This window comes from Camelus ferus, chromosome 15 (genome assembly GCF_009834535.1).
Source record: "Camelus ferus isolate YT-003-E chromosome 15, BCGSAC_Cfer_1.0, whole genome shotgun sequence".
NCBI lineage: Eukaryota > Metazoa > Chordata > Mammalia > Artiodactyla > Camelidae > Camelus > Camelus ferus.
This window is the reverse complement of record NC_045710.1, coordinates 47,041,805-47,069,787: the sequence shown is the minus strand read 5'-3', so window position 1 is coordinate 47,069,787 and position 27,983 is coordinate 47,041,805. Positions and strand designations below refer to the sequence as shown.

The 27,983-nt window shown below is 45.6% G+C and overlaps 1 protein-coding gene across 1 annotated transcript; it reads right to left on the bottom strand.

Moving 5' to 3' along the window:
- On the bottom strand, nt 1-27,983 carry SLC1A4 (solute carrier family 1 member 4). The gene is given in 9 exon segments (XM_006186526.3): nt 1-5,127; nt 5,129-5,249; nt 7,046-7,180; nt 7,443-7,637; nt 8,845-9,078; nt 13,388-13,554; nt 15,045-15,107; nt 16,917-16,959; nt 27,168-27,983. Coding segments are annotated over 9 exon segments (1,593 nt in total). The 5' UTR covers nt 27,695-27,983; the 3' UTR covers nt 1-5,019.

Below are 27,983 nucleotides of genomic sequence, written 5' to 3'. Positions count from 1 at the left end.
TGGTTACCCATTAACCAGAACTAGTTTTTTTTTTTTTTTTTTTGCCCCAATAGGCTAAGACGATTGAATCAGTATTTAATGATTAAGAAGATCTTACAGGATCTTTTGTGGGTGCGTGGGGGGAGAAAGGGAGTAGAGGGAAGGTGGGCAGTGATTACATTTTGAACATCAATTCTCTTTTTATCTGGGATGCATCTGTAAAAGAAAACATCTCTATCTACATATACAAAATATCCAGAATAGGCAAATCCATAAAGACAGAAAGTAGATTAGCAATTGTCAGAGGTCCCGGGTTTCTTTTTTGGGCTGATGAAAAATCTTCTGGAATTAGATTGTGGTGATGGTTATACAATGTTGTCAATATACTAAAAACGACTGAATTGTACACTTATTTAAAGGGGTGAATTTTATGGTGTGTGGATTATATTTCAATAAAATTCATCTGTACAAAGCACCCTAAGAATCCCAAGACTATCATCTCAGTCTCGTGTCTTACTCCAAATAATCCTAAATCTGCTAGAAAATCTGGTCCAACATTCTTATGTGTATTGCTCCTAAGAAATAACTCGGGTTTGAGACTCTGATTTGAGAAATTTTAGGATACTCATTTCCAACCCTTTGAAAAAATGAAAAACTAGCGGGAACTCCTGGCTGTCTTCCTTGGAGAAGGGGAAGTTTTCTTTCAAATGACTTAAGGTGTCCCTCTTGCTATGTGCTCACTCACCCACTGAGACCCCCAAGTAGGGGGGCCTGCAGGTTGAAGGCCCTGACACTGGGAGGCAGAGCAGAAGCCTGCCTCTGCCCACCCTGCCACCAACATGAGGAAAAGGGGTGGAGCTTGGGCCAGGAGAGCAAATTCCTGTCTAGAAGGCAGAGGAGCTACCTGCATCCGGAGTACAACTTGGGAGGACGTAGCTGAAGAGCGGAGAGGTGAGTAGAGGGCTTCTGTTGTGAATCAGGAACATTTGAGGGCAGCCTCACAATTGTTTGCAAGGCCTGGTTCCTTTTAAGCAGTTATCCAAATATTTTTAGGACAAATGTTCAAAACGGGCATGCTCCCATCCCACATAGGCACGGCAGATCCGCAGAGGGGCCTACAAGCTGAAATAGGCCTTCCTCTCTGTCTCTCCAAGGGGAAAAGGATTAAACGTGAGCACATCACTCATCGGGCCCATTGCAAAGGGCCACAGGCTGGTTGGGAAGCTTTCCTGCCACCCTGTGTCTGATCTGAGAGCCAGCACTGACCAAGAACCTTCCCTGTGCCAGGCGCTCTTCTGAGCATTTCACATATTCACACGCCTATGCCACCAGTCGTTTTATTATCCCCATTTTAAAGATGGGCAGCCTGAGGCACAGAGAGGGTATTGGGCCCAGGGTCACACAGCATGCAAGCGGCAGAGCTGGGACTGGACCCAGACCGTGCATGCTCCTCCTCACTCCACCATCTATGCCGTTCATGGACATCATCACCAGTGTGCCTCTGGGCGGGCTAAGGGGACCCAGCAGATAGATCAGCACTCTTCCTGCTCCCCTGGTAAGAGGTGGCTTATGGAATTGCCCCTCTTGATTTGACTACATTGAAAAGCTGAGTCACTGAATACTAACGTCAGCCTCCAAACACTCTCCACAACAAAGAATCAAGGCAGCCGCACTCCAAGGTGGGGATTTAAATTGTCATTAGTAACAGGTCCCATCAGACCCTGGGTCTGTGCAGACTCTCTTCCCATCCCTTTGGACCTTGCCCAGAAAGTAAAACTAGTTTCCTTATTATCTGAAGGGCTGGAAATGTCCTGGTGAAAACAGGGATCTCTCCCTTCAGAGGCCCCAGGGTCGGGAAACTAAGACTTCCAGCGTGAACCTGCGGGATAATCCCATCCTAAGAGGCCTCTAAGTTCCCTAATTGTGCTGGAATGTGGGGTCACTGAGAACGAGATGCCAGAAAAGAAACGGCAAGTGTGGTGCTGAGGATGGTAGGGGCGTGGGCCATGTGTCATGCAGGGACGTCCTCAGCCATTTTACTGCTGGGGCATTCTCCCACTTGGCTCTGGGCTTACAGTAGAGGTCCATGAAGGCCTGTTGTCCTAACAAGACAACTTTATGGAGGTATGTGGCCAAACCACTCACTTTTTGCAAGAGCCCTGCCAGTGTTGAGTGGGAGGCGCCTGGGAGTCTCAGCTCTCACTGCCACAAGCCACACCAGTCACTGCCCACCCCAGCAGCCCACCCTGCCCCAGGGGTCATGTTGGCTAGAAGCAGCTGGAAAAAAAATCAATTCCGTCACCCGCAGGCCACCCCCGAGAAGAGCTCCACCAGTAAATGCCACTTCCAAACACAAGAAGGGAATAAAGGAACATGCAGATCCTACTAGAAAGGCTGTATTCTTTTTTGAGGCCTGCTACGTTTTAAGGCAAGTGTCACACATACAAAACAGTCAGAGATGAACAGTATTTACGACATGTTAGACTAGAAGAGCGGGGAGACATCTTCAGACAATGAGACAGCATGGTTTTCCCCAGCCGGTTGTTCCTAGTCTGATCCCTTTTGTGGATCGAAAAACAGAGAGAAACCCAGGAGAAGGGGAGGGGTCATCATCGGGATTTTACAAGGAAGCACCCTTCTCCAGGCCACTGCACTCCCCTCACTGCCTTTCCAGGTCCAGGATAGAGGATGTACAGTTCCTGGGTCTGATCTAGTTTCCACGTCTTGTGAAATTCACCTTTAGAAACAGGAAAATCAGCCAGAGAGCCTGCAATTGGTTCACCTCTGTCCCAATTCAAACTTACTTAGATTGAAGCCACAACATACACACGCACACACATAAATGCTACACACATGTACACCCACCCGCACACACACAGATGCTACACACATGTATGTGTGCAATACACATGTGGAAGAAGGGAAGAGATCTACTGAAGCCTGAAATGTTCATCTGCAGTTTGGAATCCAACAGTGCAATTGTTTCCCCTTGGAAAACAGAAGGTGTCAGCAACAAGCCGGAGGGTCAAGGTTTCCAGGCACCTCTCAGCTCAGTTCCTGGTCACTCCTGCTTCACAGGAGACAGGAGTGCCTTAGCTGCTTTAAAGAGGGCTGGAGGGAGCGGGGCCTGCCCGTGGGCCGAGTCTGCTCTGGACCCCTTGGCTTTTCTCCATCCCTTTCACTCAGGCACATCCCCCACCCCAATTTTAAAATGGGAGAATTTCACTATTTCTGTCCCTCCCACCCGTTGTACTTGTGATGGGACCCGCATCACAATAATGTGCTCTGCTTCTGCAGGGCCTGGGTGACAGCAGTGGGAGAAACAAGGGAATGAGCGAGGCTGAAAGTTTGGGAGCTTTAATGGCTGGTGTAGGATGGCAGAACCAGTGCCTGGCTCTGGGAGTCACAGGGAGGTCAGGTACCCAAAGTGTGGTGGGAAGCGGGGTAGTGAATTCATGAAAAACTGAAGGACCTTAGGAAGAGGCTGCATCTGATGCTAATGAGAAAATACCAAGAGAACAATTGACCTGATAAAAGTTGCTCCTGCACAACCTAAAAGTTGCTCACAGCACGCAAGCCTGCTCATAAAAGTGTCCTCCCCAGGAGGAGGAGGCTCCTGGAGAGCGTAGGTATCGCCTAAGCAACAGTAAGGAGAACTGGGGGCGTTAACGCTTGATACCCCATAAGCGAAATGCCAAACGGTCGTTTTCATGGATTCACTCAGTTCGCCTCACCAAACCCCTCTGAGGTAGGTAAGAGGCAGGTGACATCAGCCCCATTTTACAAATGGGGTAAAGTGAGGTCCCAGGACTTGCTGCAGGTCACCCCATGGACACACGCCATCAGCCACAATGAGACAGCAGTCTTGTGCCTTGTAGGTCCCCCACCGCCACCACTGGCAACACTGGTCTTCTCTATAAAGCCCCCTCTCCTAGGTTCAGACCGAGTCAGCAGGTATTGTACGGACTGTTAGGCTTATAATTTTAAACTCTGATGTACTAGAGGTAAAGGAAGCCAAGACCCTAGAAATCAGCCAAAGCCAGGGGATTGGGGGACCTGGGAATGCGGGTACCCCACCCCCTAATTTGTGGTTTTAACAAATTTTCTGTTTTGTTTTTGCTGCAATGCAGCCTTTCAGGGAGGGTCTAGTTGGATTAAATATCTTGCTAAACCAACAAGGGTCCTGAATGTGATGACCGCATCACCTCCCCGGAGGAGGCCCCTCTCTGGCCTGTTACCAAATCACAGCAGGCAGGGATAAAGCCACAGCGTTGTCAGAGGCCCAGGTCGTGGAAGCAGAAAACCTGCCCAGGGCTGGGGCGAGAATGGGGGCATCAGCATGTGTGCGTGTGTGTCCTGTTGTGTGCCTCCCTCCCCCTGCAGGTGGTACTCCCCTCCTTTCTTTGACCTCAGAAAGTAGTTGTTTACTTAATGCCACTGACCAGAAACCCCAGCAGTGCTAACACCATGGAGTATTTCTAACTTGATGACGTGCAGCGCCTCCAGCCCAGTGACCCAGAAGCCAGCCACACCTAGTTGTAGCATGGACTCTAAACACCTTGAGTCCCAGCTCAGTGAATTTCAGCCAAGGCTAAGAATTTGGGAATTTTTCCAATTACTACAGCTCACGAGGCAAAGCGACAGACGACTGCCACCCTGCCAGGTCTGCCCGGAAAACACCTGATGCTGAGCTTTCTTAGGTGCAGTGAATAACATGTGCATTTTCCAAGCTTTAACCCCCAGGTACCTGTGAGCCTGTTATTCCCCCAGCCTGACAGCTTGAGGGTGTGTTTCTGAACAGAGCCTGGGTGCACACAGTTGCACCTGGACACGGTCAAACCAAATGTCAGAGAGTCCTGGTCCTCGGGAACCAGTTCCTGCTAGGAAGCCCAATGTCTGCACCGAGAAGTAATCCTCAAACTGGTGACTGGGCCAAAGCATTGCTCGGGAGGCTAAAAGTCGGCGAGGGCAGTGACTGGGGCCCAGCGGCGGGACTGAGGGGGCGGGCACGCCTGGCGGTGAGCTGGAAGCCCAGCCCCATCACAGAACCGACTCCTTGGACTCGGGGGCGCTGGCCGCAGGGCCTGCGGGGTTCTGGTGTGTCACCAGGGGCGACGTTTCCTCCTCCGACTTGCAGTTGGGGACGGCCTTCCACTTTCACCTCGCTCAGCTCCTGCTCCCCTCTCTTCATCGCCTTCTGGTTCAGGTGGTGGAGAATGCCCGCACCCAGGGCATCGCCCTCCACGTTCACCACCGTGGTGGTGCGGTCCCTGAGGAAGAGAGAACGGGAGGGCATTACAGCCGATGCCGCTAGAAGCCACCAGGGGGCGCGGGTGTCACCGCGGGCTGAGCCACCGAGAGGCTGTGACCTGAGGGAGAGCGGGTTACAAGGGCATGAGGCCTCACTTGATGCCAAACCGCTTTTCTTCAGGTATTTTTGTCCTGATGAAAGTAACAGACCCTCACTGTAGAAAACCAGGGAAAAAGAGAAGTACAAAGAAGAAAACCAGTCACCACCCCCCATACTCCACAACCCTGAATCAGTATTGACATTTGGATTTTCTTCCAGAAATCTTCCTATGCATGCTTTCACGTGGAAGAGACCCCATCGAATAAAAGCTACAGGGAACTGGGATGACAGCATAGCTTTGGTTCTGTGTCCAGCTCCCCTCCCACTCATGGTTCTGCTGCAGGGAACCTCCCTTCTTTACTCATTTTGACCCTGCGTCTCTACTGAACTGTAACCTTCATATGCTCTCTAAGGCTGTTGGCAAACACCATCTCACAGAAAACAGCACTGTCCTTTCCAGAAGCTTGTCTTCCCATAGATTAGTCCAATGGCCATCCCCCATCCCTGGGGCTCAGAATAAGGAAGTACAGTGCCCATTCAGGAGCGAGGGGAAAATGTGAACTCGCCTGAGGCACTGGGGAAGCTGAGGGCTGTGGATCAGAGGTCACGGGTGGTGGAGGGTTCATGTGACTGCAGGTCTCTCCTGGGCAGCCCAGTGGCGTCCTACCTCCCTAGTCCCAGCTAAGCACCTTCCCTACGTAGAGGCGGCGGCTGGGTGAGGAAGGAGGTAGGGCTGCCGACCCTCTGCTCTTGTCCTATCCAACCCATCACTGCAGGGCCTGAGTTCCCTCAGAACTGCTGTCTGGACAATGCAGGTTTCCACTGCACATTTCGCCCCCGAGGAGCCCTAGGGATTCTGAGAAGCCCCTTCAAGTTTCCAGGGCTTAAAAAAAAAAGGTTGGAAACCACCATTCCTAACCACCGTGGGCAGAGCCCCGAGCCCAGTGCCAGGCTCCCGCGTTTAGGGTATCCCATGCCCCTCTCTGGCGAGCCTGGCCAGGAGTGTCCTTCTTCCCCAATGTTTGCAGAAGGCGCTTCCATGTGCCCAGAACTCTCCTCCATGCTGTGTATGTGCTAGCTCATTTAATCTCCACCACTACTCTGGTGTGGGGTCTGCATTATTCACAGTACGACAGCTGGGCAGACCGAAGCATGGACAGTTCATATCACACAACTAGTAAATGGTAAAGCTGGGATTTGAACCCAGATACCTGGGCACCAGGGCTTGTTTCTTATTCACTTGCTTTGTCACTCTGCATCAGTTATTTCAGCTGACCTTCCTTATAAAACAAATATTATTTGTGTCTGAGAAGAGTATTAGATGACTCAAGGCAGCAACACTCAGAAACTGTTCTGCATCTTCACAGCAGCCCTGGTGACGGCCGTCTGGATTACACCTCCTTCCTCATTCCCCACCGTGGAGCCCAAGTCAGGGCTCTCGCATTAGCTGGGTTCACCTCTCCTCTCGCAGAAATCACCCCTAGGATGTTCCAGGCCAAGGACAATTACACCCAAGGGCTCACTGCTCCAATGGCTATGACTCCTATGCAGCCAACAATCTCCATAGACCCTCGGACCCCCAGCTTTCTCGGATGTTTTAAGCAAGTTCTCGGTAATGACATGTTTTAAGTTTCTCTGCATGCCCTGGGCCAGTGCCACGCTCCTAGGGAACTCAATACAGACTTTTATTCTGTGCCCTTAGGACCTGCTACTTACACAATCCAGTCCACAGCCAGGATCAGAGAGAGGTCCTGAGTGGGCAGCCCAATGGCCTCCAGGATAATGGCGATGGTGAGGACCCCTCCAGCTGGCACGCCCGCTGCTCCGACACTGGACGCCGTAGCCGTGACTCTAGGGGATAGTACAGCAAGGACAGCTGTTAGCCCAGAACATGGAGGGGGACACAGAGTCAGGCAGAGCATGGCAGCCACAGCTTAAAAACTGAAAACCACACAACCCTAGATTCTGTCAGCTGCGCCCTCGAGCGAGGACCCATTCTCTTCTAGGAATGAGTTCACGCTGTCCTCATTTCACAAATGAGATGCCTGAGTCACGGTGAGGCCCTCAAGTTATGAACCAGGCCTACAGATGACAGAAAGAGTAAAGAACTTACAGAATGGTGAAAATCTGTCCTGCTTTCAGCTCGATGTTGTTGAGCTGGGCGATGAACACCGCGGCCACGCACTGGAAGATGGCTGCGCCGTCCATGTTCACAGTGGCCCCGATGGGGAGAATGAACCTGCTGATCCTCTTGTCTACACCATTATTTTCTTCAATGCACTTCATCATGGAGGGAAGGGTTGCTGAGCTGGACACGCAAGAACAACCAACCATGAGAACAGTCCCTCCCAGCCAGGCCAATGTGTCACTCAGCTCTGACCCAGGAACAGAGCAATTAGCCCCATCCGAGTTTCCGGCACTCTCCCCTTGAAACAAGAGAGAAATCAGAATTTTCTCAGAGTTTCTGTCACACGTGGGGGTTTGACAGCTCCCAAAGGATTCAAAATGGGACTCTCTAGATTTACCTGTTATAGTTTTACCTGGACACACAGTTACAGATTTCTCAAGAACCATGCCTTGCCTCGTGGTGCAAAATGTTCTCAAGAGAACAAAGAACTATTTACTCTATAGGTGCATCTCCTCTCTTGAATGTTTTTTCCCCTAAAAAAGTAAAAATGATTTTTTTTTTTTAAGAAGCAGAAATGGCTCTGAGAGTTTGGAAAGAGTAACTGTGTTCCTGGATCACTGGTAGGACGAGGCATGCCCTCTCCAGCGGGCTCTGCACAGGGCGGCTGACACCGCTGAGAAGGAGGCTGGTTTCCGTCGAAGCTGGAGAAACTCACCTCCCTCATTCTTTTCCCACCACCACCCTGTCATACGCACAGCCATTCGGGATGGAAGGAAACATGCAAAAACTCGGGAGGCAAAAACTCCATATGTGAATGCAACGATGTGCTACCATCCTTTGCAAGTTGACTTTAATGTATTTGGAAAGCCCAGTTTTGAGGGGGAAGGATTTCCAGTAATGACAAGGTGCATCCTTCGTGCTAAATGAGATAATCCCACAATCCTGTGGACTCCTAGAGAGCTGAGCATGTACCCCTCACCATCATGCCTTGGTCTTATTTCCTAATTCACCTGTCCAGAGGGAGAATTGGGCAGATGACATTCTAGAAGCTTCCCTGCAATGCTGTTTTGAGTTAAGTGGTTGCCTTCTTTTACACAAAGGGCTTACTAATTAGGGTGAGGACCCACAGTTGGGCTAAATAATGCTCCGACTGACCTCTAAAGAGCAAGAAGCAGAAGAGAACGAGACAATACCTCATTCTGGCAATTCCAGAAATCTACTTCCATAAGAGCTGTGGGGCTGGTAGTACAAAAAAATCAGGTAAGTCCAATTTAAAGTTTTCAAGGAATTAAAATATCTTGAGATGCTGGCTGTACACCACCTGAGGCTCACCAGGCCCCATATCAACACAGGTCAGAGCAGCCAAGGGCACCCAAAACCCACTCACCTGGAACAGGTAGCAAATGCTGTTGCAAATGGTGTGACGAGGCCCAGGAGGAACCTGAATGGGTTTTTTCTTGTGAAAACAAAATAAATAAGTGGCAGGACAATTCCTCCGTGAATGAAATGGCCCAATATAGATGTGAAGATATATTTCCCCAGACTGGTCACCAGCACGATGATGTCCTTCATTTCCACAATCTTGCTTCCAACCAGGAACATGATGCCCACAGGTACGTACCTAGGGCATGAGCACAGGGCACCTGTCAGTAAGGGTGGTGGTGCTGGGACTGCAGGCCCTTCCTGATACAGAATGCAGGGACTCTCAACCAGGCGGTCTTCATTTCTCCCTAGGGTGATCCTGAGGCTTAGAAAAGGAGGGGCGTATACCGTACCGATTTTACAGGCCATGAAACTGAGTAAAATGAACGTGATTGTTCATTGTGGGTGATGGAGTCAGGACCAGGACTCAGACTTCTTTCCTGTTGGATACAGTCCATCCTTAACAGCTGATACTACCAACCACATGGGCTCCCAAGTGGAAAGGCAAAGAACTCTTCACGATCCAAGCCTCTGGGGCTAAGCTTGACTTTCAGCTTTGCTCAGGCTTGTTCCGAGAACTCAGAAACACAAAAGGCTAACACCTATTTTGCAGAATTGCTGTGATACCGAATTGAGCCAAAGCTGAGACTTTTGTGAAGTTTTAAATTCTTTGTGTTTTGAAAAACATGATTCCGTGGGAAAAAGTCATTAACAATGACCCTCTGGGAACACTCTTGGAGCGTGAAGATTTTTTTAATGGCAGGATGGGAAGAAGGAAGGGAAGAAATGGACTACAGGAGCTACAAAGAACAAGAGTCTGTTGTTTTGAATTCAGTAGAAATTGAGGAAGAATTTTATAACTGTTGACTTTGTCAATGTTAATTATATAGATAATAACGTCACATAGTTCAAAATTCAAAGGGTACAATAGTGTGAATTGTGTAAAGTCTCCCTCCCATCTCTGTCCCTCAAGCACCCAGTTTCCTTCCAAGGAGGCAGCCAATGTTACTGGTTTCTTGAGTTTTCTTCCCAGAGATACTCTAAGCAATAGTATTTTTTATAAGTCTCATAGTAATACAGGAATACCTTCTCCTTTCAAAAAATTAAAACATTACAGATTAGGCCAAAATCTTTAAGCACCATCCTCAAGCCAGACCCCTCCTCTGATAACCACTCCCACTTCTTATGCATTTAGGTACACAGGTATGTGTTTAAATCTGCACATTTATTTTTAACCCCCCATTACATCTTGGAGATCTCTGTCAATGGACATTTGGGTTGATTCCACTTTTACCTCATTCTTTTTAAATATCATCCTCAGAACTATACTACAGATTATGTTGCCATTGCCATGCTGATGGGCATTTAAATTATTCCCAGGTTTTCATCATTGCAAAGTACACTGCAAACGGGCCTCTTTGTGCCCTTGTGCTTGTGTTCTCCAGGTAGAGACACCACCTAGACCCACCGGCACCTCGACCCACCTAGACCACAGTGGGACCACAGAGTCATGGGGTGTGCATGTTTTAAATTTTTGTAGATCCTGACAAACTGTTCTCCAAAGTGGCTACTCCAATTCAGCTTTGGCTCAGTTTGGTTCCCTCCAGCTGCTGAGGAGAATAATCCTTTCCCTGTACCACTGGTTCTCATCCAAGGATGACTTTGCCCCCAGGGGACATTAAGCCATATCTGGAGATATTTTTGTTTGTTACAACTTTGATGGGAGGGATGGTGTTACTGGCATCTAGGGGCTGGAGGCCAAGGATACTGCAAAACATCCTGCAGTGCACAAGACAGCCCCCCACAACAGAGATGGTCCAGCCCCAAAGGTCAATAGTGCTGCTAATACAAGGATATACTGTACAGCACAGGGAATGTAGCCAGTATTTCATAATAACCATTAATGGGGTAAAATCTATAAAATTTTTGCATCACTATGCTGGACACTTGAAATTAATATAATACTGTAAATCAACTATATCCCAATTTTAAAAATGCAGCAGATTTTTACTATAAAAAGTTGGAAAATGCAAAAAAAAGCAGGAAAATGAAAATTAAAATTCCTGAAATTCTGAAGGAAAAAACAATAGCACTGCTATTGAGAAACCCTTTCCCCACCCTTATCAATGCCTGATAAAACCAAACTTTTCATTTCCCTGGTTTCTAATAAATTGGGCATCCCTTAAAATGTTTACTGGTCATTTACGTTTCCTCTTCTATGAATATCTGCTCACAACTTGTCCTTTTGCTAATAGTTTATTCAGTCTTTTTTTCCTTTTCAGTAGTCAGAACTCTTTATATTAGTGCTTCTCAAACTATCTTCGGTGAAAGGCTTGTTTCTTTCTTTCTTTTTTTTTTTAATGTAAGTACTGGGGATTGAACCCAGGACATCGTGCATGCTAAGCACACACCCTACCACGGAGCTATACCCTCCCCGCAAGACTGGTTTATTTCTATCCAGTTGATCATGGACCAGTACTCTTCTAAAACACACAAGAAAATAAAACACTAAAAAAAGATCATGTGCTTGGATGTTGAAGTAGTATGAAATTGCTGTAGAAGTTTCTAAACACTTATTCTCAATTTCCCTATAAATTTCACTGCAGACAGATAAATATTTTGTGAACTGGTACTAGTCCTTTCTATACTAATGCTTTGAGAGAGAGAGAGAGAGCGTGTGTGTGTGTGTTTGTGTACACATACAGACTATGTGTTAAGTATATATCAATTTTTTTCAATAAGTGTCTTGTCTTTTAACTTTGTCCAAGGTATCTTTTGCATGCAAACATTTTGTATTTTGTTGTCAAGTTTAGCAGCTTTTTATGGGTTTTACTTTCTGCATTTTGTGTAGGAAGACTTCCTCTACCCCAGTACTTTCTTCTAATACTTTTAAAGGACTCCCTTTCCTCTTTCTTCCTTCCTGCCTGGATAGGTTAATGCCTGGCTTGGCACCATGAGTGTTACTGGAACACAGCCACGCTCATTCATTTATAAACTGTCTGTGGTTGTTGCTTTTGTCCTACGAGGGCAGCATTGGCCGTCACGGCAGATATCACATGGCCTGCAAGGTTTGCTGACCCTGTATTCAGTCCATTGAGAAGTTATTTCTGTGAACAGTGCAGGCTAGGCAGGTGCTTCGATATTCGAGTAGAGAACTAGCGAAGGAAAGAAAGTAGGAAGAGCCACTACCAAAGATCCTTCCCACACCTGATGGAGATCCTTTAACCTGTTAAGGCATCTGAAACCCCAATTCCATGCGGGATGCTCTTACTGGGCAATAGATCTCCCACTGCATTTAGCCAGTCAGCTGGGTCTGCCCTACCAAATATCTGCTTCTATAACTAATGCATCTCACTGAAGGAATTTGGTTTCCAGATTGAAAACAAAACAAATGTGTTAACACAGAAACATTACTTTCTTGCTCAGAGTTTCCCTTAATCCAACCTTTGGGAGGGTTTTAGACTTAAAAAAAAAAAAATAAGCCAGGAAAAGAACTTGACGTGATGAAAACACTTTTTCCTTTTTGGAAATATTTTTCTCCCCAGAACAACAGCAGTCATATGAAGTGTCATGTTTACAATCTAGAGTCAGAATCTGGAATTTTGGGTTGAGCAAGAAAATCTGATTGAGTAAGACAAACACCACCAGTGGGGGCTCCAGACTTGGCTTCCCACCCAATTCCAAACTTTCCTACCAAATTCCAGGCTACTCTCCTAAAATCAGTCCTGCTGTCTCTCCACCTCTACCTCCCCGACCAATGCCATCTAAGAGAAAGCAGTTCTGGGATATTTAAGAGTTGACAATAAGGAAAATGCTTTGTGCGTGTAGTTTCTCAACAACAAATGGACAGAAGCTAAAATCCTGGCTTGAATAAAACAGCAGGATAAACTTTATGAGGCCTTGACACTGGACTCGGTATGATTTCTGAGAAGTTACTTTGAGAGATCTTGTCAAATTTTTCCTTGTTAGCCAGAAATCAATCTAATGGTTTTTATTAAACAATTACCTTTCACTGATATTACATAAAGAGACATTTATGTGATGGAAAGACCATTCCAAGTTTATATATGTGGTGGAAATGGATTTGTCCTTCCTGGTGTAAAACCCTCTAGTAAGGGGCCCTTCTGAAGCCTGAAGTCTTTTGTTTTAAGATAAATCAGCCTTATTTTATGCAGCAGGTAGCAAACTTATGGAATTCATTGCCCCCTAGATGACATGTGCATCCCATGTGATACAGAAAGATGGTGAGATTCATAAATAAATCACCAACGATAGAATCCTACAGGTCACTGTGGGTGTCAAGGAGAGGACTGGTAATGGTGGCACACACCTGTTTCTCTGAGGTCCTTCACCCCAGGTACCAAGACTGGCCTATGGTGCACCAACCACATACAGAGCACTGGGCCAGGTGGCCCCACATGAGTGACCTAGAACAGCTGAGCTGGGTTCTTTTTAGGATGGCAGGAGAAATGAGAGAGAGAGTAGGTAGCTGGCAGAGTGACACTCACCACATAATCCATGACACCAGCACCATTGTCGCCTCATTAAAGGCATTGAAAAAACGAATGAGCTCTTCTCCTTCGGAGCCGAGTTTCTTCAGGGCCACTCCTAACACCAGGGCAAAAAGGACCAATCCCAAAATGTTCATCCCTTCAATCTCAGTGCCAATGGGAATCTGTAGGATCAGAGGGGACAGAGGATCTCAGTGTACAACAGATGAGTGAGAATTAAAGATGCATTTGCTTGTAATAGCCTATAATGGAAAAGAATCTGAAGTTGTACACCTGAAACTAAATTAACACAACATTGTAAATCAACAACAGTTTAATGAGGAAAAAAAAAAGAAAGATGCATTTGCTTGGTGTCTCCACCAGGCTGAAGCACTGTGCCTGGAATGAAAAAAGGCTCAAATTTTGTTTAACCCTCAGCGATCTCACAAATCAAGAAGGAAACTAAAAGGGAGATGGAGTCTGAGGACACAGAAAATCAACAAACAAAAATTTCACCTAGTTGTTAACTCTGAAAGCTGTTCAGAATGGGCAGAAGGTAGTGAGCTCCCTGTCACTTGGTATATTCAACTAGAGGTTAGACAATCACTGCAAAGGGTTGTTTAAAAGAAGAGCTGATTGGTGAAAAGGTCCTTCAGATTGCGAATCAATGATTGTAACTTTGCCTCCTAATGTCAACAAATTCTTTGTCGCTGGGCTCCTACCATGGTCTCCTCGCTGACAAATTTCAAAAGATGTTCAGAATCAACATGGGTATTTTCAGGATATCCTTTCCTAAACCACTGACTTAAAATAGATAGAAATAATATATTTTTAATTTTTCCAGCAGTGCTGAACCTCATAACTGCAAGCATATATTAGACAAACATTTTATTCCATCACAACACATTATGAAGTTCTGAACAGGAAAGAGGTCAGCACAGTAAAAACCAAAAGAGCATTTTTATCATTGTTCTAGTCTGAGTCCTAGTCCCAACTCTGATATTAGATAATTTCTTTGAGCTCAGGTGCTTCAACTGCAAGATGAAGTGAAATGGACTAAGTTAGTAGCTTTCAACTTTTTTTTTTAAAGTAGAACTTTTCCTTTAATCCAAGAAAGGCCTGTAAAACCCAGAGCCACTCAGCCCTGGGGAGGTGTATTAGGGGGTAGGGGAAGGGCAAAGTACCTCCTCCCCTCCATGATAGCTCTGAGGCTAGACTGAATAATCCTTGAGGTCCCTTGTCCCTTCCAGCTCTAGCAATGAAGGCTGGGACTCAGTCCGCTGTCTGATAAACAACACGTACTCAAAAAATAAATAGAACTTAATGACAGCTATAGTGAGTTAAGCCCCTGAGACAAGTTCAATGTGCAGGGGCAGGTTAAATCACCTATTAATTCTATTTCAGAATAGCAGAAGGGATGTTGTAATTTTTTTTTTTAAGAAAGGGAGCATTAGTTCCAAGTCAATGAAACTGATCAGCTGAAGATTCCAGTGCTACACACACCGGTCTTTGGCCATGTTGGTAAAAAAAGGAGCAAATCTAGCCTGTGTGATTCAGACGGCTCAGTCAGACCCCGGAGTTTTCAGCCCTGCATGCATTGTGTATGCCCCTTCAATCAAGAAACATTACTTGCTTGGTAAGTATTTGCCACAAGTGATCTCACGAAGAGCTTTACCTTTTCAAGGGTTATGTTTCCAGTGCTCGTGTTGTGGGTCACCTCTCTATAGTCAGTTGCATACTGTGAACAAGAGAAAGAAAAACCCCTGTCAGTGCACAGCCTAAGACCCCCTGGAGGAACCAAGAGGACTGCTGGGCCTCTTGCTGCTCCGTCGTTCTTCACCCTGAGTGCTCTGGGCATTCCCCACTTGGTTGGCCCAACAAGTGCCTCTGAGGATGTACAAGTAACTTAAGATCAAGGCAGTGTGCACTCCAGGAGGCCTCTGGTTATTTAGGACCCAGGGAAACAGGGATGATTTCCTATGTCCCTTGGACACTGGTCTGGAGGAGAAGGTCCACACAATTTCAAGCTGATAGTCTGGTATCTCATACAGCTGAGAGTCCGTATTACTTGGAGAAACTGGATATTCATTCCACAATGCCAAATCTCACTTTTCGGATGTGTCATTTTATTTTCATTCATTTATTTATTAAGCTCCAACTTGTTCCAGAACTTATTTGAGTGGGACTGCTTTTCAGCATCTGTTTCTAATCTGTTTTGAGCCCCCACTCTCCAAAGCAAAGGATGGGAGGCAGGACAGTGTGTTCTGGCTGAGTCTTCTGGGAAACCCTCTTATGGGAGGTGAAATGTCCGCCCGACTTTGGTCCTGAGGTTGACTTTACACACTTCTGCCCGATGTGCACAGGTGTCTCCCTGGGGCAGTGTGCACTATTGTCGGGTGGACTCTGTTATAAAACATCTTCCTGACCCTTCTAAGGACACCTGGCTTCTGGACTGCCAAGAGGAGCCCATTAGCGGGTTCAGACCTGGAGGCCTGCTTTGAACCCGCCTTTAGGGAGCTCTGGTCTCTCTCAGCTTTAACTTATCAAGCTTTCAGACAGGCAGAGGTGTTCAGTTGTCCCGTGATCAAGGGTGGCAGGGGAAACAAAACCCACCCTACATCTGTGGCAGGCACTGAAAGCCCCACAAACCTTTTATTTTTCTCCTATTTCACATTATATATACAAGCCAGAGTTGCGTTTATATGAGATTTTTTTAAGAGAGAGAGGCTATTAGTAGAAACAGTAAAGTCTTTGCTTAAAAAGGGCAATCATATTAATCCATCTAATCTAGACCTTTATAGTCCTTCTCTGTGTAAAGCATGCCCACAAGGGCGTTATTTACAGCATTGCTAAAGTCAGGGAAAAACTAGAAACAACCTGAATGCCCATCAGCAAGGAACTCATTGAGTAAAATTACGGTGCGCTCACACAGTGCAATACAACCCGTAACTTCTGCAGGAGGTTTACCGATGTAAGAAAATGTTCACAGTAAGAGCACGTTACCAAACAATATGTGTAGTATGTGTACATTCTAGCAATGTGTGTAGCATAATTATTTTAAAATCATATGTGTGTGTACACATGCATAGAAAAAAGATATCTGAAGGATGCATACCAAACTGGCAATGGCTAGCTCTAGGTGGTGATTATGGGTGATTTTTATTTTCTTCCACCTTTTTGTACTTTTTTTTCCCACAATGAGCATACATTATGTTTGTAATCAGAAAAAAAAGATTAAAATGTATTTTTTTAAATGCTAAAATATTTAAGAGCCCCTCAAACTGTGATCTGAAAGTATTTCTCAGGTGATGTGAAAAGATGCTGGACCTATTGGGATATTTTGGAAAAATCTTGGCGTTTTTGTTGTTTGGCTCATTTGTTCTCACTCTAGGAGGCCCATCTATAAAAATCTAGGCTAATGTTACTGAGTTTGTTAACAACACTATCCCTCCCCTGTTTTACTTTACCTAACTCCACAGCAGGAATCTATACATCCCCCCTTCCCCCAATCAAAGTTTCACATTTTTAGCAAAGCATCAAGCCTTACCGTACGGAAAGCTGCAACCACAAGATTTGAAGGAAACAGGTTTCTGTTGGAAAAGAAAGCATTTCATCAGTATTCTTAAAATTCAGCAAAGTGTCTGTCCGCTTTAAGATGCCCATTCCTGTGGAGCGGGTAGAGCTCAAGTGGTAGAGCACATGCTCAGCATGCACAAGGTCCTGGGTTCCATCCCCAGTACCTCTATTAAAATAAATAAATAAACCTAATCACCTCCCCACTAAATGTCATCTTAAGATGCCCATTCCTGAGAATGGAACACCAGGCCACAATAGACGCTTTGGGTGCATGGATCTCTATCCTCGTCTCCCTCGTGGTGCCCCTTGATACTTAGGCTTACCTGTGTCCAACCAAACCAGAATAACTGCATCACTTTCCCTTCCCCTAGAGGCTATGCCCTGTTGCAGTGATGCTTAGCCTGGGGAGTGGTGCTGACCGCTAGTGAAATCCAAGGGACTGTTTCGTAATTACAATAATTGCAGGGGGCATCCTGGACTTGGGGGAGTGTATTTAGGGGGAAGTGCCAGGTCCCAGCCATTTGTTCTGCTAAGTGTGGCAAAGTCCTGTATAATAAATGGTCTCAAGGCCCTCATGCTTTCCAACGCCCTGTATGACACACTTACAGATGAAAACCTTATGTATAAATTACTTGAGCTTAAAACTAACTTCAAAACAAGGTATTTTTTGTCCCATTGGAACGTACGCTGAATTTTCTAGGACTGAAATTCCTGTGTAAAATGCAGGATGATTTTTTGTTTTGTTCAGAATGATTCCAAGAACTGTTCACTTTTCTGGAAAATCATATCACCAATGGAGAACTGTAGGAACTGGGTCCTTAATTACACACCCCTGTATCGACTACCAGTCTGCATTTAAAGCTGTCTCATTAGAAGTGAATCTAAATTCAGAAGCAAGCACCTAGCCACTTTGCCTTAAGAGCATTTACATCCTGAAACACATTATTTTTATTAGAAATCACTCTCCTTTGGCATTTTTTCTTTTTCTCTTTTGAAAACATTTTTTTACAGCATACTTTAATTTTTGTTTCTATTTTTAAAAGTATTTAATACCTCCTTCTACACACTTCTCCACTCCCTACCCCCTGCCTCTGGCAACCATCAATCTGGTGGGTTTTTATATTACAGTTAAATCACACTGATGTTTGAAATTATGTGTCTAGGTAAATTCTATTTATGGATCTCATTTCAGGATGAAGGATATTATCAAATATTTGTTATCAAAGGAGGGCAATAGGACTGATCCAGTTAAACTAGATTTTGAAGCCAAAATCTATTCATGCAAACATGAATATTTTATGTTTATTGAGGGCCTCCTTGGGTCAGCTTCTGTATAGATGCTGGTCATGACATACAAGAAAATCCCACTGATGGTCCACTTATTCTGCCCACTTCCCATAAGAATAAGTCTAGAAGAGTAAAAGATCATCCTTTGCAATTTGTGCCAAACTTATCCACGAATTCTTACTTCTGCGGTTGAGCTGTTCATAGCACTAGAATATCTTGGCAACTATTTGCAGTGCATTTGGTTTCAGATGTAGGCAGTTTTGACTGCAGCCCAGCCTAGCAAGCAGCATCTAAGAGGCCTTCTGGTAGTCACACCTTTGTGTACACTTGAGTGTGTGTGCTGGGAGTGGGCATGACTTGCTTCTAGCCAAAAGAATACAGCAAAGGTAATGGGATGTCACTTTTGAGATTTTGTTACACAAACTTGTGGCTTCCATCCTCCTAGAAGGCACTCTTTATTGCTTTGTGGGCTTGCATATTTGATGAAATAAGTTGCCATGTTGGGAAAACCCATATGGCAAGATACTGAGGGTGGCCTCTGGCCAATAGCCAACTAGGAATTGAGGCTCCCCATCTGAGCTTCAAGGAACTGAATTCTGCCAACAACCATGCAGCCTCAGAAGTGAAACCTTCCCCAGCCGAGCCTTCAGACAAGACCCCAGTTGTGGCCAACATCTTGATTGCAGTCTTGTGAGAGACTAAAGCAGAAGACCCAGCTAAGTCATGCTAGGATTCCTGACACCACAGATACTGTGGGATAATAAATATGTGTGTGTGATTTTAAGCTGCTAAATTGGTGGTTATTTGTTATACAAAAATAGATAATAAATACACCCACCAACAAGGTGCAAAAATGACTGCGTTAGAACACTCAGGGTGCTTCTACAGGACACATAGAGACTGCAACGTGGGATTTCCCAAACCAGCTTGTCTATAAAACCTGAATCGCTTTTAACATACTTAGAGAATACTTGTAAGTACACACGTGTATGTAAACAAACAAAATGCGATCTTTGGTCGAATTACTGCTGCAAAATGGTGATCAGAAATTTGATGCCTATCACAAGCATATTTACTTTAAAATAAAAAAAAGGTAGAAACAGACCAGGAATTTGTATTGGCTATTCTTCAGTGTAATAGATGAATAGCAACTTACATTTGCCTATTATTTCCATTACAAAGCACCTTTCTCAGTCTTGTAGGGTCGGTTTGGTATCCCATTTCCATTTGCTATACTAGTTAGAAGCCCAAACAGGCCCTGAGCCAAGGTTTCAATGTTCCAAATCCACCACAGTAGTTCCCAGGCTGAGCTGGCTACCGGCTTCTCTCCCTAACAGGACAGGGAAGTTAAGGAAAGAGCTGGGTTAGAAGTCCTCTATCTTCCCCATGGGGGGCAATTTCCCCTGCAAATACTTCGCATCCTTCAGAAATGAGTCGTTCCCTCACTTGATGCAAACGCAGCCTCTCCCACAGCCTTGAAACACACTCTCTTCCAAAGAGCACAGACTGTTTGTTTAAACCCTTCTATCTGGCCTGCCTGGTGTCTTTAGCATAAGCAATAACCCAATACTGTCACCCAGAACGGACCCTGACCCTAAGCCAGAACTTCTAGACCAAATAGCCACTGACACACCAACCTGTTTTCAGACAGTCCACTATATCTAGTCTACAAAGTCCAATGGGAACAGAGGGGTACATTCAATACTAGAGGCAAAATGGCAACTCCTGCCAAAAAAATCAAGTTCCTGAGGAGAATATGATTTTTTGGGCAGTTTCTTATAAAGGTAAACATACACTTACCATATGACCAGGCAATTCTACTCCTAGATGTTTACCAAAGAGAAATGGAAGTATATGTCTGCAAGAAGGATCTGTATGTATAACAGCATTATTCCTAATAGCTCAAAACTGAAATGTCCATCCATTGATGAATGGACAGATTTTGATAAATCCATGCGATGGAATCCTACCTGGCAACCAAAAGGAATCAACCACTAGTAGACACAACATGGGTAATCTCAACAACATTGTGCTGAGCAAAAGGAGCCAAAGAAAAGCACATGCTGAGTGATTCCATTGCTATGGAACTCTAGAAAAAGCAAAACTAATCCATAGTGAGAGAAAGCAAAACTTTCTATCCAAAACAGCCTCGGGCCAGGGGTGGAGAGTGGGAATTGCTGAGAAGGGCTATGGGAAATGGAAATGTTCAGTGTCTGGATTGTGGTGGTGGCTAAACGGTTTATCTATTTGTCAAAACTCATTGAACTGTACACCTAAAATGGGTGCATCTTTTGTATGTAAATCATATCTCAAAACTGCTTAAAAAGTTAGAACAATAGACACAGTGCTAACTGCAAAGGCAATTAGATAACCAAAAAAACAAAATACATATATTCAATGGGATGATGGAATTCTTTTTAGATTATATGGCTCAGCTTTCAAATATTAATCCCATGGAAGGAATCGCCTACGGGTAGTTAGGTGAACCCACAGAATCATACTCCTTTCCTGTAGTTTCCCTGGTTGCCAGAGGACAGGAGCAGGATCCCCCCTCCCTCCCATCAAGGGACAAGACTGTGAGGCTGCAGGAGTAAAATGAAACATTCTTCTCCACCCTTCATGGCTCATGCTTTTGGTCATTGCCATACCAGAGGTCATCTTATGTCATCTTCCAGGCGTTTTCTAGTTTTGCATTTTACATTTAGGTCTGTGACCCATTTTGAGTCCACTTTTGTGAATGGTGCAAGGGCTGTCTAGATTCATTTTTTTCCATGTGGATGTCCAGCTGTTCCAGCTCCATTTGTTGAAAACATTACTCTTGTGCCATTACTCTTTTGTCAAAGATCAGTTGACTATATTTATGTGGGTCTATTTCTGGGCTCTCTATTCTGTTCCGTTGATCTATTTGTCTATTCTCTTGCCAACACATTGTCTTGATTACTGTAGCTTTGTAGTAAGTTTTACAGTCGGTTGTGTCGGTCCTCTGACTTTGTTCTTCTCTCTGCATTCTTCTCACTCTTCTTTGCTTTGGCTTTTCAACACAGATGCTGCTGTGGACTTGGGCTTTTTCTTGTTCCTGAGCTCTCCTGTATTCAGGGATCAGCTGCTGAGCAGTTTTGCCCCCTAGAGCTCTGTCTCCAGGCACTTCTCCCAGCTCCTCATATTGAAAGAGTAACTTCTTGGGCTTTCAAATGAAGGACATTTGAGCTGGAAGGGATCTTAGAGGTGATCAAATTCAACCCCTTCATTTTGCACCCAGAGACATCAAGTTGCTACCTCTCCCATTCATGTTCCACCTAGACCAGCAATGTTCAACAGAGCGTTCCATATTTATGCTGTCCAATGTGGTAGTCATGTGGCTATTGAGCCCTCAAAATATGGCTAGTGCTACTGAGGGTCTGAATTTTTTTATTTTATTTACATCTAAACCATTAAATTTAAATAGCCACTTGTGGCTAGCGTCTATCCTACTGGACAGTACAGACCTAGAGTTGTGAGATTTAGAATCTGGAAATCAGCAGGATCAAATGGTCTTCTCATGCTTACCTCTGCATGGCACTCAGTTTCCCTGGGCGTTAGCAGGGTGCTTCCATCCACTGAGCTCTTCATCTTATTTTAAATTCTCAACTACTTTCTCTTTCTGTTATTTGACCCTGAGAAATTTCCCTGAATTACATTAACACCAGATATACATTAGACCAAAGTTTCTCAAACATCAGGAGGCCATGAAATCAATTTACTGGCTGTAACCAGCATTTTATAAAAGATGTAATAAATTAGACAGAATACAAAATATCAGCATGTATCACACTTAAAATGTTGTTTTGCGGAACTTGTGTTTCAGGTTGCTTATGTGGGGGTCGGGATGTCTGTGTATAGACGCCAACATTTAAAATGTATTTCTCATACTGGGTCTAAGTAAAAAAAATTTGCAAAAATGCCAAGACCATACTACTAAATCCAGAGACCCAGGTCAGACCAAACTGGGAGAGAATGAATGGACAAGCCTTCCCAGTGCTAAAGGAACCTTTGGACTTAAAACAAACAGAAAACCCGCTATAAACCAAGGTTGAACTGGAGAAAGCAGAACTTCTGTGAGTGGTACTGTACAGACTTGAACAGCTCACACCATGAAAAACTTCAAAATTGTTCCTTCTTTATATATCTGGTGCTGTTTGTCCTTCTGATCCTATTGTCAAGGGTGATATGCATTTCCCTGTTCCATATGAGAAAAATGTAAAACAATTTACTTTTGCTTAGGTCTATTTTTTGTTCCAGAAGTACTTCCTTTTATTTAAGTTCAAAAACTCTTTACTGAATTTATGAAAATTTCAAAGACTCTTCAGAACAGGATATAACACTGTAGGTACACCTGATAAATATTTATTATTCTTAGTGCTTATTGTTACAGAGTCAGTTAACTGAGATGTGCTCCTTCAGATCTTGGTACCCCCTACAAGGCTGGGAGCAGAGGAAGGGCTGGGGTGATGGACTTACACTATGGAGACAGTGGGGGTGGGGGAGTAATGTACCATCTTTTTAAGGCCCACATCCAGTTTTAGATTCCAGCCGGAAAGGCTAAGGCTGGGCCCCTGGGGTGGGGGACATTTGAGGAAATAAGGCTAAGAGCAGCATGTACTCTGTATCAAATAGCCCTCAGCTGTCCCTGAGAGGCTGGGACACACTGGAGTATTAGCAAGAATATTAACTCACTTCATCCTCATAACAAGTCTAGGTACTAGCTACACTATTACTAGCCTCATTTTACAGGAAACTATAAGTTAAGGAAACTAAGGTACAGAGACACTAAATGACTTGTTCATACAGCTAGTAAGTGGTAGAGCTGGATTCAAACCTGGTGTCTGTTTTTAATCACTATCCATACTGCCTCGTAGGGTTTATGTTCTTTTCTAAACTATTCAGATATTCTCCTGGGCAGTAGAAGGCGCCGTGTCAAGCTAAAAAAAATTTTTTTTTAATTACAACCTGCCATTTTTAGTGACTAGTCAGGCTGTGAAACCTCCATTAATTTGGATCCTTGTTAGATATGCTAAGAGCCTTCATCTTGCCTACAGAAGAAAGAGGGATAGGTCAAATAATCTGCCATGTCAACATTTAAAATAAAAGATTCCCTGTTCAGGCCCTTGACTATGATCTGGGGGCTAATGTTAGATCTCAGTCTCTGATAGGTTTATTCACACCTATTGAAGAAATGTGTTCTTTGCAGCCTGAGAGGCATCATATTCACCCAGTTCTCCAAATGGAAAGCAAGTCCCTCATGCCTCCCTCTGTGAAGGGGGAGGCTCCCCGCACTGTCCACTGTTAAGAAAATGAACACAAGAAAAGCAATAAAGCCTAAAAAACCAAGCAACAGGCAAAATCTCAGGTGTCTTTACCAGGCATGCAGCAGCCCCCTGCGACACTTCTGCGAGACAGTGGCCCAAGGCCACTCTCCTGGCTGCCAGTGCAGACAGTGCCCTGGGTCCAGTAACTACCTGCCTCCTTGGCAGATAATCCTCCGGTTTTCCATTTGAAAACCACCAATATTAGCACCCAGAGGAATGTCAGAAGTCAGCTGCCTTGATCCTTTCCATTTTCAGGTGAAGAAAACCCAAGGCCAATTTTGGAGACATGTAATGTGGGGGGAAAAAGCAACTGAGATGTCAGGGAGGACATGTGAGATTTCTGCCCCATTTCAGAATGGAAGGCTCTTCTAAGTTTCGTTTTGATTTTCTCCATTTTCCAAATTTCCCACAGTGTTGACTCCAGTAGCCCAGAACACTCCTTTTCCTCCAGGCTCCATGTGGTCCCAATATACCTAAAGGCTACATTAGCTTCAGGTCATCTTGAGCTCCCCAAACACTCCTTTTCTTCCCACTCACTCTCATTTATTTCAGACTATGAAAAGAGGGCCAATCCCATTAGCTCATGCAAACCAGAAAAACCCAATTGCTCTGTAATATGGCTCCATTTATAACAAGAGCAAGCATCTCCTAGGTCAGCCCTATTCTTAGAGCTTTACAGACATAACTCATTTATCTCTCAACACAATCCTGCGAGGTAGGCACTTTCATGATCCCTATTATAAAGATGAGGAAGCCAAGGCACAGAAAGTTATGGACATGTCCTAGGATCCATCATCAGTAAGCACTGTTAGGGACCAAAAAGCTGCACTGAGTTCCTGAAGACCTACTTAAAAGTCACGTTGGGTCACACCCAGTTCTGAGACTCCTGTACTCTTCCAGGTTCCAAACCCAGAGCTCTGGAGTTGCTCGAGGGGATACTGTGATTTACTCATCTGCCAGTTTTTCCACCTTGAAAAAATAAAATAGAAATCATAGCAGAGAGAGCTGGTGGGAGTTTGGGGGCACTCTACCATCAGGAAAGGTCATGGACTTGAGCAAAACCTTGGTAGCCACTGTACTAGGTCACCTGAGGCTTTTCCCACTCCCTCAAAGTCTTTAAATTTTAGGCAGTTACCAGGTGCAGACCTGCGGGATAACTGAAGTGTTTGCTGGTAGAGTCTCATTTCCTGCTCTTGCCTACAGGCAGAGTGAACTATACCCTGACTCTGCCAAAGAACATGCTCAGAGTCACATAAAATCAGCATTGGTGAGGTTTCTTTGGAGGAAGCAACTTCAGATTTTTACCCAGAGACTCCCCAGACCCGGGAAACATTTCCACATGCCTCAGGACTCTGTTTCCCCTCACAAGCTGCTCAATGACAAAGCCAAATCCAACCTGCCCACTTGCTTTCCTTCACTGAAGGGGCCCAACTCCTCTGCTTACAAGTAGTAAGCGAATTCTCGACACAACCATTCTGGTTCCTGGTTCCTCTTTTGGCCAACATTGCATCATTTCTGAGTCGGGACTAGACCAGCAGCATGGCACCATCACTATGGCTTGTTGACTCTGAGGAGGGAAGAGTGGGAAAAGTAGAGCCTGAACATGGGGGCACGAGACCCATAGTTCTTCTAATCCCTCTTTTGATAAACCACAATATGGCCTTGAACAAATCACTTAATCTCTGTCTCAGTTTCTTACGTGGTAAAATAGGATCATACCACCTCCCCTATCTTTATCCATGAGCGGCTGGATTAAATAAGGTTGGCTATTGGAAGCATTATGAAGTGCCACCTATTCCCAACAAGCCACAACAAAGGTTCTCTTGGTCTTTCCCTGTATCTGTGGCCTCAGTCACCAAAAGTCTGCACCTATACTGACCACTAAGCCATGATGCTGGGTCATTTGCTTCAGAAGCAGGAGCTGAAGGGGCTTGGATGTAAAACCAGAAAATCCTGATCAGGAAATAAAAAGTCCCTTCTGGGGCTGGTGGTAATAAAGTAACCCCTTACCTCATTCCCTGCCCCTGTTCTTTGGCCACTGCCTCTCTCTTGGAGATAAAAAAAAAAAGCTACTAGCCTCCCTGTGGGGTACCATGAGCAGGTTAGAACTGGGCAGCCACATTCCCTCCCTGAGCCACTGATCCCTGCAACCCCCCCCAAAAGACTCCTTAACCCCTAAAAAACTAGCCTCCTTGACTGATACACTGAAGGTAATAAGCCAAAGACACTCTTAACCTCAATATACTTTGTTTTCAGTACCCATCTAAAAGTTAGTATCAAAACCTTAAGGATCTCTAAAGACTCCAAATATCAAGCTGCCAGACACTAGGGCAAAGGCTGTATCTCGTCAAAGTTTTGATGGGCCACCTCCACCTGTCTTCTTGATATGAAGTTTTGGTAAGAACTTTTTGGTCCCACTCATCAAAGAGGCTTTTTTCTTTTTTCAATGTAAATGCCTTGGACTTTTTTTGTTGTAGTAGTTTTAAATGAACACACTCTCTCTTAAGTGGCAGACAGTCATCATATTTTCCAGAAAAAATGGAAACATCAGGAAGTCAAGTCACTTGGCCCAGAGTTTGCTGTTTTTCACCACCTCAGCAATGAGGAGCTTTGCCTTGGTGACTCAAGACAAAACACGTCCAAGGCTGTGAATCCAGAATTATTGGGAATCTGGAGGGGGAGCCAGCTCAGCTCCCCACTCAGCTGAACCTGGCCACATCAGTAAATGACTCTAGACTGCAGTTTTCTCATCTGTGAACTCTGGGCTAATGGAGAAACCAAAAGGGGCTGGGGCTTTGGATAACCCACAAAAACTACACTACATTGCAAGGAATGAAATGCAACTTCTAAGAGCCATAAAAAGCAGGCAAAGTTAAATGAAGATATTTCTTTCTCCCTCCTCTCTAGAATTCACACCTTCCCACAAATAGAGCCCCTTGAAACTCACAATACCCTACAGTGGACATGACTATGGGGGTGGACAGTAACCTGTCCCAAGCCCCCAAGAGAGGCATATTTCTGGGCAATGACCCTCACACAACTAACCCCACTCTTGTTATCCTTGGGTCTATGGACAACTCTTCAAAAAATTGCCAGCTTCCTCCCAGCCAAAGGGTTGAAACAGAGGCCACAGATTACAGGCAAGAATGACCTAAAAGACAAATTTAACCAATGCTCCAAGAAGCTTTTGGGCACCTTGGGGAGAAAAACTGGGTGAGAATATTGGGGCATGGTTGGAACGTTTTACCCAATGAGGGCAGCTAGAGAGTATAAGGAGTAAAGTACAGGTGAGATGGCCGTCTCTTCCCTAACACTCCCATCTAACAGCAGGACTGGTTCTTGCTAAAAGATGCAGCCCTGCTTGAGAATGTCCGGTGCGCCCCCGCTGCCTGCCGTTTGTAAAGGTGTGGTCAGCATGCAAAGACTCCGGACGTTATTTTGATATTTTAAAAACGTTAAAGGCCACCAGCAGCTAGTTAGGAATTAACTCTTATGAGTATAGGAGGGTGTGTGTGTATGAACTGGAGTGCGTTAGAAAGCTGGCGTCCCCCACTGTGCACTTGGCGAGGTAAGGGGGAAGTGGGCGTTACCTGGCCAGGTCTAGGAAAGAGTCCACTGTTTCTTTCGGGATCGGAGGAGGTCCCGACTCCTCCAGACCCAAGTCGCTGGACTGAAGGGTCTGCGCGCCAGATCCAGGCTTGATGATGAACGCCAAAGCGACAGCGAGAGCGGAGGCACCTAGCGTGGTGAGGCCAAAGTAGGCGATGGCTATGCCGCCTAGGCGCCCGAGAGAGCTGGCGTCTAGGGAGGCGGCGCCCGACACCAGGCTGCAGACCACCAGCGGCAGGATGATCATGCGCAGCATGCGGAGCAGCATCTCACCCGGAAAGGCCAGGTAGGTGATCTGAGTGCGGTTCAGCCTGAGCCCCCGCAGGGCCGCGCCCAGGCCAGCACCCGCCACCACCCCAGATACTGTGAGCAGCACCAGCGCGTGGCGCCGCAGGAAGCAGGCGCAGCGCCTCGCGCGTCCCGCAGTGGTCCCGGGTGAGCCAGGCCCTGCTGCAGGCCCCGCCTGGGCGCTGTCTAGGTATCCGTTGGTCTCGCTGCTCTTCTCCATGGCACTGCCTGCGGCTCCGAGCTGGAGGACGCTGGGGACTTGGGCTCGGGGAAAAGACACGGCTCTCAATGAACGGATCAGGCGGAACTGGCGAAGTCTGCTAGCTGTGCACAGCGGGTTCTGGGAGCCGGCCCGCGGGGGTCTCCTGGCCTGGGCGCTGGAGGAGGTGCGGGGAGGGCCAGGAGAGACACAGGAGAGCAGGCTGTTGTCCCGGGCTGAGTGGATCGTGGATCGCGCTGAGCCCAGCCTTTCAGAACCGCGACGGACAGAAGATGATGCAATGAGGGAC